This window comes from Corvus brachyrhynchos, unplaced genomic scaffold (genome assembly GCF_000691975.1).
Source record: "Corvus brachyrhynchos isolate BGI_N302 unplaced genomic scaffold, ASM69197v1 scaffold94, whole genome shotgun sequence".
Lineage (NCBI taxonomy): Eukaryota > Metazoa > Chordata > Aves > Passeriformes > Corvidae > Corvus > Corvus brachyrhynchos.
This window is the reverse complement of record NW_008238330.1, coordinates 4,982,445-4,995,453: the sequence shown is the minus strand read 5'-3', so window position 1 is coordinate 4,995,453 and position 13,009 is coordinate 4,982,445. Positions and strand designations below refer to the sequence as shown.

General features: G+C 37.7%; 1 protein-coding gene across 1 annotated transcript in view; it reads right to left on the bottom strand.

Annotated features, from left to right (window-relative positions):
- Window positions 1–13,009, bottom strand: part of FBXL2 (F-box and leucine rich repeat protein 2) — a 45,453-nt gene that overhangs the window by 9,489 nt on the left and 22,955 nt on the right. The window contains exons 4-10 of the mRNA XM_017734660.1: window positions 12,381–12,455; window positions 9,431–9,525; window positions 7,173–7,241; window positions 6,991–7,086; window positions 6,558–6,684; window positions 6,288–6,362; window positions 3,021–3,151 (exon numbers count right to left, since the gene is read on the bottom strand). Coding sequence (XP_017590149.1) covers window positions 3,021–3,151; window positions 6,288–6,362; window positions 6,558–6,684; window positions 6,991–7,086; window positions 7,173–7,241; window positions 9,431–9,525; window positions 12,381–12,455 — 668 coding nt within the window. The remainder of the gene's footprint in view (window positions 1–3,020; window positions 3,152–6,287; window positions 6,363–6,557; window positions 6,685–6,990; window positions 7,087–7,172; window positions 7,242–9,430; window positions 9,526–12,380; window positions 12,456–13,009) is intronic.

Below are 13,009 nucleotides of genomic sequence, written 5' to 3'. Positions count from 1 at the left end.
ATATTGAGAGGCCTCCAGATCCTTCCATTGCTTTAGGAGGTCATTAGAACACTCCCTCTCTAGAGAGAAAGTACAAAGGGAAAAGCCACACTGGGTGCATGAACAGATTAAAACCCCACCAAAGTACAGGATGTGGGGCTCTGACTATGACTTTGCTGGATCAGCCTCTTCCAAGCAAAAAGCAAGAGGGCAGCCAAGTTTAGAGCTGAGCAGCCCCACAGGCTTGAAAAACCACTTTCAGAGTTACAGTCTTCAACAACGTTCAGAACTATGAGAGAAACTTAAGCCAAGTATTAGACAGGCACCTCCTCCCAAATGGATGGTTCTAATGCCTCTGGACTTTCTTCAGACTCATGTTCAAGAATTCTGTGCCCTTCCATCAAGGGCAGTTTGCAGTCTATCATAAAATACTCTCAGCTACTCTGAAAATTGCCTATGATACCAAATAGGAAGGGGAAAAACGCCACCAGAAAAAAACCCCATCTTTCAGGTCACATTTGTTACCCTTCTACCTCCTTTCATTGATTAGTTGCTACAAATCCCATCTCATTCCATGGCTGACTTTAAAGAGGGGTGGAGAGGGAATGATATCTGCAACATCCAGAATAGTGAGGATGCTACTTACTGTATACCCAGTAGAAAAGAATAGTATAGAAACAGAGGAACAAGAAACCAGAAGATTAGCACCTCTAGTTTTCCTGAAATTGGGTGTGCAGACAGTCAGGACATGAGAATGGGGAGTGAGCTGTATACACACCTGCTACATCAATCAGGCCCCAGTATGAAAAAACAGGTGGGAAGGCACTGGGCAGCATGGAAATAATGAGCAAAGTTCTAATTTTTGCTTTTGTTTTAGTGACTGTGCTTAAATACAGAGGGCTCTTCTTTTTTCCTCTTACAGCTGACGTGAATTTCCCACCCAGTGATTTGTGGAAAAGTACCTAACATGGGAGCTAATCAGGCAAAATGACATCCAAAGCAGATTCTCCACTCTTATGAAGAAATTTTCTATGAGGCAGACTCAGAGTTGCATTCATTGCCTACAGCTGCCTTTTGGGCACACCTGGAATGTCTCTGCACTCAACACCTCCCTACTTCTGTGGAATTAGCAGCTGGTGGGGGCTAAAAGGAACATGATCCTAACTTTCACAGCCCCACCCAGACAAAGACATTCATGGTTCACAGGCGCTTTCTTGACAAGCCTTGCCAAAATACCTACCGGTATTTTTGCATTAAAAAGTGCTAATAAAGAAAAAAAAAGAGAAGGTGCCAAGCACCTGAAAGAGTAAATGTAAAGATGGATGACAAGACACCCCTATGTTGATGTGAGATAAGAAATACAGCTGAAGGGTCTGCTGAAAGCTTGACCTAAGTTTTTGTTCGAGGACATATTTGTGACTGGTAACAGCTGCATCATGGAAATGCAGCAGTGTCATGGAAATGCAGCAGTATCATGGAAAGCAGCATAGATCCTGAAGTGAGAGTAGCACAGCACAGAAAATACTCCAATATTTCCTAACAGAGCCAGCAAGTCCAACAGAGGCAGCAGAGTTTTCTTTCACACTCAACACTGAAATATTCAGAAGGTACAAAACAAATGTGGAATTACATTTCCCTTTGATTTCCAAGATAATTTTTTCCAAGACAATTTCAAGTACTTTCCATCCATGATCCCAAAAGTCTAGATGCAACCAGCTGTATCCTCTGTCCTTCCAACACACAGTAATCCTCAGCAGCAATCACTGCAGAGGGTCGTTTTCTTTCCTTATGCTGTTCCTCATTACAGGAGGAGAGTGGCGGACGCCTTCCCCCTCGTGGCACAGACAGGGCTGACAGTTCACCTACCAAGGCTAAAACAATTGCTGCTGCACTTGTACTGCCCTTGGAAAGAACTGCACAACTAACAGCAATTTAGACCTCCTTTTATTTCCCATCTGAGATGTTAATCGAGAAAATGAGAGAAATGGTGGCAAAAGACCAGCACAGCTTTTTAGGGAAAACCTCTAAGTGTGTCAGAAGACTCCTAAGCCCCTAATAAATATGAACAGTGGCACAAAGGGGACTGTCAGCCTGGAATTGTCTTAAGAACAGGTTTTCTACAGTCACAAAAGCTCTTTTTCACTCATTCAGCTAAAGGAACACTGTGTGTCAGCATATGGTACACTGGCATTTGAATGAAGCATCCCTTGATTTTTACAGACTACACATTCCTCCACTATCTGTGATTTAAGGATAGCAAGTTCTGACTCCCGCATGTTCCTGTCCTAAATGGCAATTTGTCACCCAAAAATCTTATCTTTTTATTTACTTTACATTAAAATTAGAAGAAGTATTATATGTGTGTACAATATGTCTCCACAATCAGGGAGCTGCTGCATAACTGAGCTTTGGTTTTAAAGCCCACCATAACATACATGTTTGTACAAATCACACCAATGTGGAAGTTTATATTATTTTTAACTGCTAAGCCCCTATTGTTCAAAACATCTCTCATAAATATTAGTCCCCAGTGCTTGCAAAGACATGAGCACACTTTATACTAGAGTTTAAGAACACCAGGCAGTACTGCAGAGCATATTAAAAGCACTCTTATAATAAAAATATCTTTAAATATAATAATCAGATATGATGTAGCTATTTTTTTTGTAAGACAGATGACTGCATAAAACTACATCAGAGTACAAACATCACAAGACACAACACAACCACAGATATTTTTACTTTTAAAGAAAAGAATGGGCTTTACATATATTTTTTTTCTTGCTTGTAATTAGTACCTAAAATATTTAGCTAGAAGCAGAGAATTAAAATGCTAGTTCAGCATGTTTTGTCATATATTAACTCTTGTTTTTCCAATATACAGTGAACTACATTAATATGACAGCTACAGAGGACCAGCCCTCAAGTTTATGTACTTCTAACTTAATGTTTTGATTGCAAATGCAGCTCATCTTCAGAAGTTAATTTCTCAGATCAGGCCAGTAAGAACATGACATACAACACACTCATGACATACTCACTTCAGCCTTGGACAGTTTAGACCAAGGGCTGTGAGAGAAGCATCTGTCAGGTTGCTACAGCCTGAAACACAGAGTGACTGCAGTCTATGACATCCTCTACAGATTTTCACAATGCCTTCATCTGAAATTTGCTGCAACACAGAAGAAGGTTGAAGTTACTTCCTTATCAAGTAATCAGCCAAGAACAAAACTCAAGACACTGCTACTGAACTGCCACTGTCACACTGTATATAACCAAGGCAACCCAGATTTTCAAAAAATACAGTTCTTAAACCACATACAATGATAACACTGAAGATAATCAACACTTACAATTCCTACTTAATTATGAATTTTTCTGTAGACCTTAAGTCTACTCTAAGGCAGTCTGAAGCACAGAGTGAGTGAGTGTTGTTTGTTGTTGTCTTCTTCTTTCACTTTGCTTTTGTTCTATAATTTTTCACTTTTTTTTTTGGGAACAGTGCAAAAGAGATTTTAAAGCTCCACAGCAGGAGAGATAACTACCAAATTTGCACTGGACCAGTAGGACCCAAGGGCAAAATCCTTCACCTTCTGATAATTTTTGAAGCAAGAGTTACAGGGAAAAAATTACACATAATCCATTCTTTACAGAAGGTAAGTGTAAAAGCCAGGTTCGCCCTACCTATACAGCTGTCTTGAGATGAAAGATTTAACTCAAAAGAGGACTTTTCATTTCTCAAAATTGTTTTGTAGTAGATATTCCATAAGGAGTAACTTTAAATTTGGAATATGAATAAACAAATTTTCTCTCTGAAACAGGAACTATAAGAAATAGGCCCATTGCAGCTGCACACAAAATAGCAAGAGGAACTGGATTACTGTGTGTGTGCAAATATGATTTTGTTTACAAGTCTTCTATTTTGGAAAAAGCTCTCTCCTCCTCCTCCTAACACTATGAATTTAATTTTTCTTCTGTCTGGAACAAGTTGTTTTACTTCCTGGCTTAATATTACTCTTGCAATAGTAGCAAAGACTAACACTGTATTTTTAATAGAAAATACACAATCCTTGTATAAGCCCCTCATGTGAGTACGCTCATACAACTGTAGCCTATTTCTGATGCTATTACCACAAACATAACCTTTCCTAGATGAAAACAGGATGAGGAATAGTACTAGTTCAGCACAAAGGGAGATTACCTTATGCTCCCCCCCCTCCCCAGCCCAGCACATTTTAATATCAGAAGTTTAGATTTGCAACTAGTTCAGTCAACTTATTATAGGCAGAAAACTAGAAGTCTCGTTTTCTTTTTGGGGATCCAGAAGGATTTGCATAATCTACAGGTAAGAAGATAAGTTTTGGAGTTTTGTCCAAATCAGACAGGTACTTCTGGATTTGACTCTCCAAAACCATGTTACTTTCTGGAACTATTTCATTTCCTTTGAGAAATACTCATGACGCTATTACTGGGAAAAGGGACTGCTTTGAAGGTAAGGACTATGTAAATTTTATGCTGCTGTAAAAAGCCCTCAGGTTATATATGAAAATTTCCCACTCTGAAATTGCTTGTGATTTCAATGCCCATATCCCTGTCAGGAAAGAAAAGTGTTTGAAAAATGCCTGCAAGTCCCCAGTTTCTAAAATCTTTCTCTAAAGACGGGACCTTTCAGATGTGCAGTTTCCAGAGCTAATACAAGTTCACTCCATAGCTGCTGGAGCTGGCCTGGCATTTTACACGGCCCATAAGACACAGTCACTAGAATTACAGTGAGGGCCATATAAAGCACAAAGACACCTGCTGTGTAAAAATCCCTTTGATCATAAGGAGCCTGGATGCTTCTGGAATTGTGCTTCCAAGCCATAGCAAGCAGAACACACCTCCAGTTAAACAAAGCTTTAAAGCACATGTAATTAGGTAGGACACACAGACTAGCAGCTCAAAAAATTCAAAAGAAAAATACTTTCCCTCGGGAGGTTTTTTTTGTTTGTACTACATAACAACAGATATCCTGACCAAGGGAAAGCTCTGGTGCACTTCTATGCCAATGCCACTGTTAAGTGGGAGAGATAGGAACTAATTACCATCAGACATCTTGAGAGCCTTCCATAAAATTAGTCAGAAAAGGCTGGCCTTGATATATGTCATTAGTCTCAGGAAAAACACAACAGAAAAAGAACTTGGGAGAAGGAGGACAGCAAAAGAAAGAGTAAAAGGGGAGGAAATTATGTACTGACTTCATTTATTTGTGGTTGTGATCAAAAGAAGGAACTTCCTTTCCCTGCTGTTATCTTTAAGTGCCCAGCTTCAGTTGGCACCTACATTCAGACTGAAAAATTCTCTTTCACTAAACATCTGGATCATGGAATCTCAAGCTTTGTATTTGTATTGTTCTTATTTTCTGCAATTTTAATGTAACTTTTAATTATCCTTAACACTCAAAAATATCCAACACTTTAAAGAAATCTATTAGGTTCAATATCAACAAAAAATGTTCCCATGCCACATTCATTCTGGAATAATCCTGTAAAACAGATCTGAAAGTTTTGCAGGTTTTTATGACACCTTCTAGCAATAAAACTAGAAAACTTTTCAAAAACAAACAAACAAAAATATAATTTCATTCTTCAAATCTGCATGACTGAAACGCTGAAATTCTAATTTATTTCAATATTTTCTAAGGCTTATTTGCAGGGAAAGAATGACTTAGATATTTAAAACCTAAAACAAGGCCTTTCCCATTCCTGAAAAGTCACATCAGAAACAACAAAAAAGCAAATATAAACTGGAGCAAAGATAATTTGTGTTCTCTAAGTAGAATTAAAAGTACATGAATGATTCCCAGTTGTTTCATTACTAATGAATGTGTTCTTCCATTAATATTGGAAAGGCATGCCCTTCTGCTACTTAGATGGCTCTGAATCATCTTCAGTTATGATGCCATTACATTTTACTCCCAATTATGTGGCCCAGAACATGACTTCTGCTCAATTAGAAATGTTAGAATTATGAATAGACCAAAATGCTACGCAGCTCATGGAATTTGAATGAATACAGTTAGTTCTTACTCTAGAGTTTACCACAGTTAAAAGACGTAATGAGGGGAAAAAAAATAACCCAACACTTCAAGTCAAAAATCAGCTCGAGAAACAGCCAGCTCATTTAAACCCACTATTCCACACAAAATCCTGTAAACTGCAGAAATGTACTATCTGACTTAAGTAAGTGTGCAGCAGATCAATTCATTAGCATTCAAAAATGATTTCTGATTCTTAGAGAATGTACCCTTGGAAGCTTCAAATACTTACTGTACACGATTGCAAATTCAGGATTACAAGCTCATGACAGTGATTTTGAATGTGTTTCAATGCTTCATCTTCTAACTGTATTCAGTAATTAAATTGGACATAGGAAAAGAAACAGGAAATTAAAAGCACAGAAAAGCAGCCCAAAGAATGTACACATCTTGCAATATTGAACAAAATACTATAACAAAAATGGTATTTTTTAATTCATGGAGATTTCAAAAACCCAAAATAAAATTTTATTCCTAAAGGATCACCCAAGCAATTATGTACCTGTGTGCAACCTCTAAGAAATAGAGCTTTTAGTCCACTACACCCTTTCACCAGTGCTTCAATACCATCCTTCGTAATCTGATCACACCAGGAAAGATTCAAATGTTCCAGATTTCTGCAACCCTCACTGGGAGAATTAAAAAAATACATAAAGTTAAATCCAGCCTTCAAATAGTCATAACAGTGGGAAACCCAAATTAAACACACTGTTAGAAATTAATGATAGCCAGTAGACTGTGCTAGGCCTCCACAGAAAAGTCATGAGAAAAGACCACACACAAACACCATAGTCTACACCCAAGAAGTCCTAGATACAGAATACAGCCAGTGCTGATTCACAATATTAAGGTTCAGCACCAATTTTTAAACTTTATTAAATGCTGAACAGCTCTTTAACCACTCTTCTTTAACACAGAACACGGAATCTTCTTACCTTAAGCCTTTTAAAGAACTGTTCGTGATGGCTACGCAAGATGTCAGATCCAGATGTTTCAGCTTGGAACAGAATCTGCTAAGACTGTAACACGTGCTGCAAAACAGCAGACACACTAAAAATACCTTCAGCTACTTCTTTTCCCAAATTTCCCCATCAATCAAAAAACCCCTTTGACTTACCTGTCAGTGATTTTTGTGCACCCATTCAGATTTAAGTGTTCGATGTTTCTGCAGTTCTGCGCAAAGGTCCTGAAACAGCAAGGAAAAGCTGAATTGATAGAATGTCCCAAGTGCGATGCAGTCACTAGAGCACACTCTGACCCGCACCTCCTCCCACCTTGGTGGAAAAGCCTGATCTCCAAGCCACAGAGTAATTGCAAAGTATGCCTCAAATACATCTGTCTCAGTGGTTGCTTTTTCCTTTTCCTACTGCAAGTTTTTGGTCTTAGGCAAGTGTCACCACTTGGGAAAGCTGGTTATTTCTGCCATATGTAAGCCAGAACTTGCTTCAAATACCGTAAAAACTAAAAATTCAAAGGGCATAAACAGAAAGCTTCAAGTGTCACATCAGATAAACATTAGGCTTCTGGGGAGAGATTTTGCACATCTCATTACTGACGCCTTTGCAGGTCTTAATAAGGAGCTTGCTCCCACAGCAAATGGAAAGGGACACACCTGGTACAATACCCAAGTGTGACCTAAGCCTATTGGACTACCAATGGCCAGCCCTGTAGGCTGCAAATTGCTTCTTTATTATTTTAGAAATTAAAAAGCATCAGTGTGCACTACTGGGTATGAACTTTAAGGATGATTGGAGCTATTATACTGCTGAGAGCCTGTATGTATCATTATAATAATTACCCTGAAGAAATACATAAACTTTCTTTTCATCTCTGCAAAGTAATATTTACAGCTGCGTTGCATTTCAGAACACTGTTTTTATGCCCATATTTCCTTCAACTGCATGGATTTTATTGGCAGGGGGGAAGGAAACACACAAAACCAGTTTTGTCTGGAGGCTTGCCCAGGTTAACTGATCCGACTACACACTCAGCTGGTAACAACTTCTGGCTCTCCAGCGTGGATTGAAAACAATGGAAAAAACCCCAGCAAGCAGTTATACTGGCAAGAGTTTCCACATGAATTCTCAAAACAGCTATTCCAAAATTCATGTACTGGAGGGAGATTTACAATCAAGACACTTGTCAAATCACTTGGAAAGATGTTTCACTCTGGAGGAACAGCAAACTGCCTCTGAGATTAAAGTGTGGGGCATATCCTGACAGACCTGCCACAAACATTCAGTGCTTACATGGCCAATACCTACATCAGTAATTGGCTATTTTACACAAAAGTTGATGTAGAAGAAGGATAAATAGAGAAATTAGTATCACCCACAAAACTAATGGATCTGGAAACAACTCAAGACAAATAGCCCTACAGGAAAAATCACTTTCAGAACAAGTATCTGAAAATTAGCACTGCATGAATTTACTCTAGAGACAAAAGTTAATGAATTGACTTAGTTAGTTATAAATTCTAGAAAAAGCTACAGGTCACAGGACACTAGCTTAATGCCCACTGCTTAACAAAATCGTTGTGCTTAGATGTGCAACCTGAGAATGGCCACACTACATCAGACTGAACATCATCCAGCCCAGGCTCTGGGGACAGAGGGAGAAAGCATAACTGCAAAAAGCCAGACCCCAAGCCCTCCTCCAAATGTTCCGTGAGCCCTAAAGCACTTATGGTTTAAGGACCCTTCAGCTGGAGGTAGGATCTTTGGGTTTAAACACTCAGAAATATCCAGAGGAACCTGGCTAAACAGTTTGCACTGGAAAAAGCTTATATAGATTCAAACATTCTTCTAGGAACAAACTGCACAGTTCAGTTCATATACTGTGTAAAAGAAGCATCATTGCTCTCTCTAGAGTCTCCCAAGATGTTCTTGTTGCCTGCCTGTTCTTATTTAAACCAAGATGACAATCCCACGTCTTTCCTGAATTTGTAGGCACTCAGTTGTATCAGTCTTCATCCTTCCTCCTACTGCTAGGGTCACCTCTTGTCCAAACTAGATGACAAACTATAAAACAACCCCTAATCTTGATACTCTTACTATTGTAGGATGCCAGATCATAGACTGAAAACATTTTAACCACTTGAAAATGGAGCAATATCAACATAATCCTAATGGAAGAAAAAGACATGTTCCTGAAAAGCACAGCTTTCATTTCTTAGTTCATTCCTAGAAAATAAGAGAAGCTATCTTTTGATCTCAAGCCAAGGACTCATTTGGCCATTATTAAGGTATTTAGTACTTACCTAAGTATCCCATTTTGGTCATCACTCAGAAATACAAGCAAATGTAACAGTACTCCAATTGCATTTGGTATGGACATCAGGAAATAAGTGACGCCTCTGTCAAGGATTTTACTTACTTTAAAGAGGAGTCTCCAACACCAAGACATCCTCTCAGACTAAGCTGTCGCAGGAACCCACCACACCTTTTCGATATATTTTCCACAACACGACCCTTAAACCAAATAAAAGGAAGATTTAGCTGAGCTTTATTCTGACATAATATTCTAACCAAATTAAAAATCCCAGGAGTTAAGACCAGCCCCAGCTGTACCCCATCAGAACTACAACTCTTTGAATTTCTTCTGCTACTTTAAGAAAGAATAGTTACATGTTGAGAATCTCCCCTCACATTTAAGTGCTATTCAATTAAATCTTTAATTCTCTCTTTCTTCACTCACTTGCACACAGCTCAACTTTTTGTCACAGCAGACCCTGCCTACTAAGACTACTAAAATGATCTTCAAGTTTTGTCAGATGTGTAAGGAACTGCCCCAGAGGTAGAATGGGAGGCTTGGCCACTCCTCAAGAGTCCCAGTCACTCCTACAGCATGCAAGTTTAAATTGCCCACGGAGACCTGAGTACGTCACGACAGACTTCACTAAGTTCCTGTTTTACAGCTCCTGCCATTGGGATGGTTGCAATCAAAAGGTGCCAAACATCTTGGTGGGAGAAGCAAAAACAGGACTAATACCTAACAGCACTGTGCATTTTTTTCTCTCCCTTTATTTTTTGAATCTAAAAATACCTGTAAAATTACAGGTCAGTGGATTTTTTGTTGTCATGTTGTTATATTTTATTGCCCTTCTCTAATACTAATGTCCTGGCCATCACTATGGGAAAATATTTTCTTATCAGAGCCTGTTTCTTGGTCCGTAAGTAACATTGCTTATATTATCGCTCAGAGGAATTTACACCAAAACAAACAAACTGAAAATCATATCTTTTTTAAAGCATTTCAATTAATCAGAATTATTGCTCAGCAAAAGCCAACTACTTTTACTATAAGGATAAATTCTTTCATGAACAAGATACAATGCAAGTTAAATTTACATTGCAGAAAAAAACAAACCCTAAAAAATTATTCAAAGAAAATGCAAACGAATAGTGAGAAGTTTTCCCAAACCCATTTATTTCTTTAATCATGTAAAACCTCTCAAGAAGACAACTTTAGTGCATTCAAATGCAGTTAGCTGTTTGAGTAATTTGTCACTCAAAAGCTAGTTTTTCAACCTACCCCAGCTTACAATTGGTTCCACAGACCAAGAAATCCTAAGGTACATTTAAATTCAAGATCACACATCTTTGATAGAAAAGAAACACTTTTCATAGGGTTTCCCCCTCCCCCCACTTGATTCTCTACCATATGAGGTCTCAAATACAGAAAATTTCACAAAACCTGATTTTGCATTATTTGATATTCTCAGATCAAGTACTATCTGAAAAACCTCCAGAAAGTCCAACTGAGCACCAAGTTGTCAAATACAATTAGCAGCTTTTACCTGTCCTAAATCCATAGACAAAAAAATATGCTACTAAAACAGCTAAACAGAGTTCTTGGACACCAAATGTGAAGCTGTAATTTGTTTTAGAGCTAATCTGTGTAATAATTTCTAATTGAACACACTCTTATGAGTAAATTTAAGGGGTTTATATTACAAATGTACTTAAATATAATACACTGAAGTAACTGAATTGCTCCAAACCACAATAGCTTTTTATAGCAAAAGAAGATCATAACTTAATTTCCCTCCTCCTGAATCCCATGCTACAAATATAGAATCTCAGAGGGCAATACCACTAGGTAAAATATATGACAAAAATATTGAAAACTGGAAAATACAATACTGTGTTTCTAAATACCAAAATGATTGCAGACACAGAAAAGGCCTATCAACAGAAGACCTGTGGAGTTTTTCTTCATTTCTTAGCAAATGAGGAATACAAGCTTTTTAAAAGCAACTGAAAATATGACACTAAAGCTGTAAGTCTTCTTTGACAGATGCCAAAAATCTTTCTCCTACCTCTGCAAGATCCTCGTGTTTAAGGTGAGTAGAGCACAGGAGTTGGCAATAAAGTTTTAAAAGAGCAGTTAAAAAAATTTACCCTCTATGTTACCGTAAAGCTTTAGGAACAGTTTGTACCATGGTTAGCAAAATACAGCAAATTAAACACATCTGGATTTTATTCATGCAACTAAGAAGCTAAAACATAAAATACAGAAAGAAATCTATTATTGTAGTCTAAATTTAATTTGTATCAAACAACAAATAATAAACCAGTTCAGATTGAATCAAGTAATTGTTGTTCCCCACTGATATTTCTCTTCATTTTCAGATGTCTTATTTTATTTTGTTATGCACATCTACAATAGCATTAATGGAGACATGCTTTTCTTACAGAAGACAAGTCTGCCCTAAAATCTTTCATTATATACTGGAAAGGACTTTACTTCACATGTACCTGTATTTCACACAAGGTTCAAACCTTATAAAACAAATGGTCATAAAATGGTAATCAGAAACACACCAAATCAAATCTAGGCAAGTCTGCAGCAAGAAAAGTTGTTCAGCACTTTAGTGCTTTAATCTTCAAATCTTATAGCCAAGTGCCCAGTGAGCTTCCAGCACTAGATGGCCCCCTCACAGAGAGATTTGGGATCAGGAACAAAACTATCCTCTAGATTGTGAAAGTGATTCCAAGAATCTCACTCCATCCAGAGGGACCGTTTACACCTTTCTGTTCTGGAAATGAGCAGGTTTGAATTTCTAGAGCTCTATATATAGATGATAAATAAAAATCATATGATACACAGCTCGCAACCAAAACTGAAACACTCATCCAGAAAAAAGAAAAAAAAACCAAGAAGGCAAATACAGATTCTTTTTCATTTGCTCCTTCACAGTATTATTTCCTTGAACTTAGTCTTTAAAATGTGTGAACACAAGCAGAGTCTGTGGGGCCCTCAAAATGCTCTTAAACATCTCCATAGGAATGAAAAATACCCTAAAAATGAAAAGGACACTAACCTCTATATCCGTTTGAAAGTTAAAGAGGTCTATTCTTTGCCAATTGCTTCCATCCAGCGCTAAAACATTCCATGCCTACAGAAAACAAATACAGTTTATTTATTACCTCCACTGCCTGCTCCTCTCATTTTCCTCTCAGTAATGCAAATATTACAAACTAGACAATTTCAGGTAGCATTAAAAAAAAAAAAATAATTGCAGGTATTAGTAGTCATACAGTACCAACTAGCTAAAAACATAGAAATTGCAGAAATTAATCTCAAATCTCCTAGATGGATGATACTTCAAAGGCTAACTTGTGGCTACAAAACATACTGGAAAGCAAGGTATTAAATGTGAAGTACATACACAGAAAGACTGAATCCTTCATTCTTAAAAAGCTTTTGTAAAATAGTCTAATGAGTTACTTTTGCTAGATCTATATGGAAAAAAGTAGCTGCAGATGAGATTCCTTTCAATAAAACCACAGTTCCTCAACCTTACTAGTTACTATTCTGAGAAAACAGAAACCATTCAGAAAACTGCTGACTTTCCACTATTAGGACCAGGCCTTTCCTTTACACGTGCTAAGTTACATGTACGTGTTTGAGAGCTTGTCCTTCACTGTTGAAGCAATAGTTGTTCAAAGG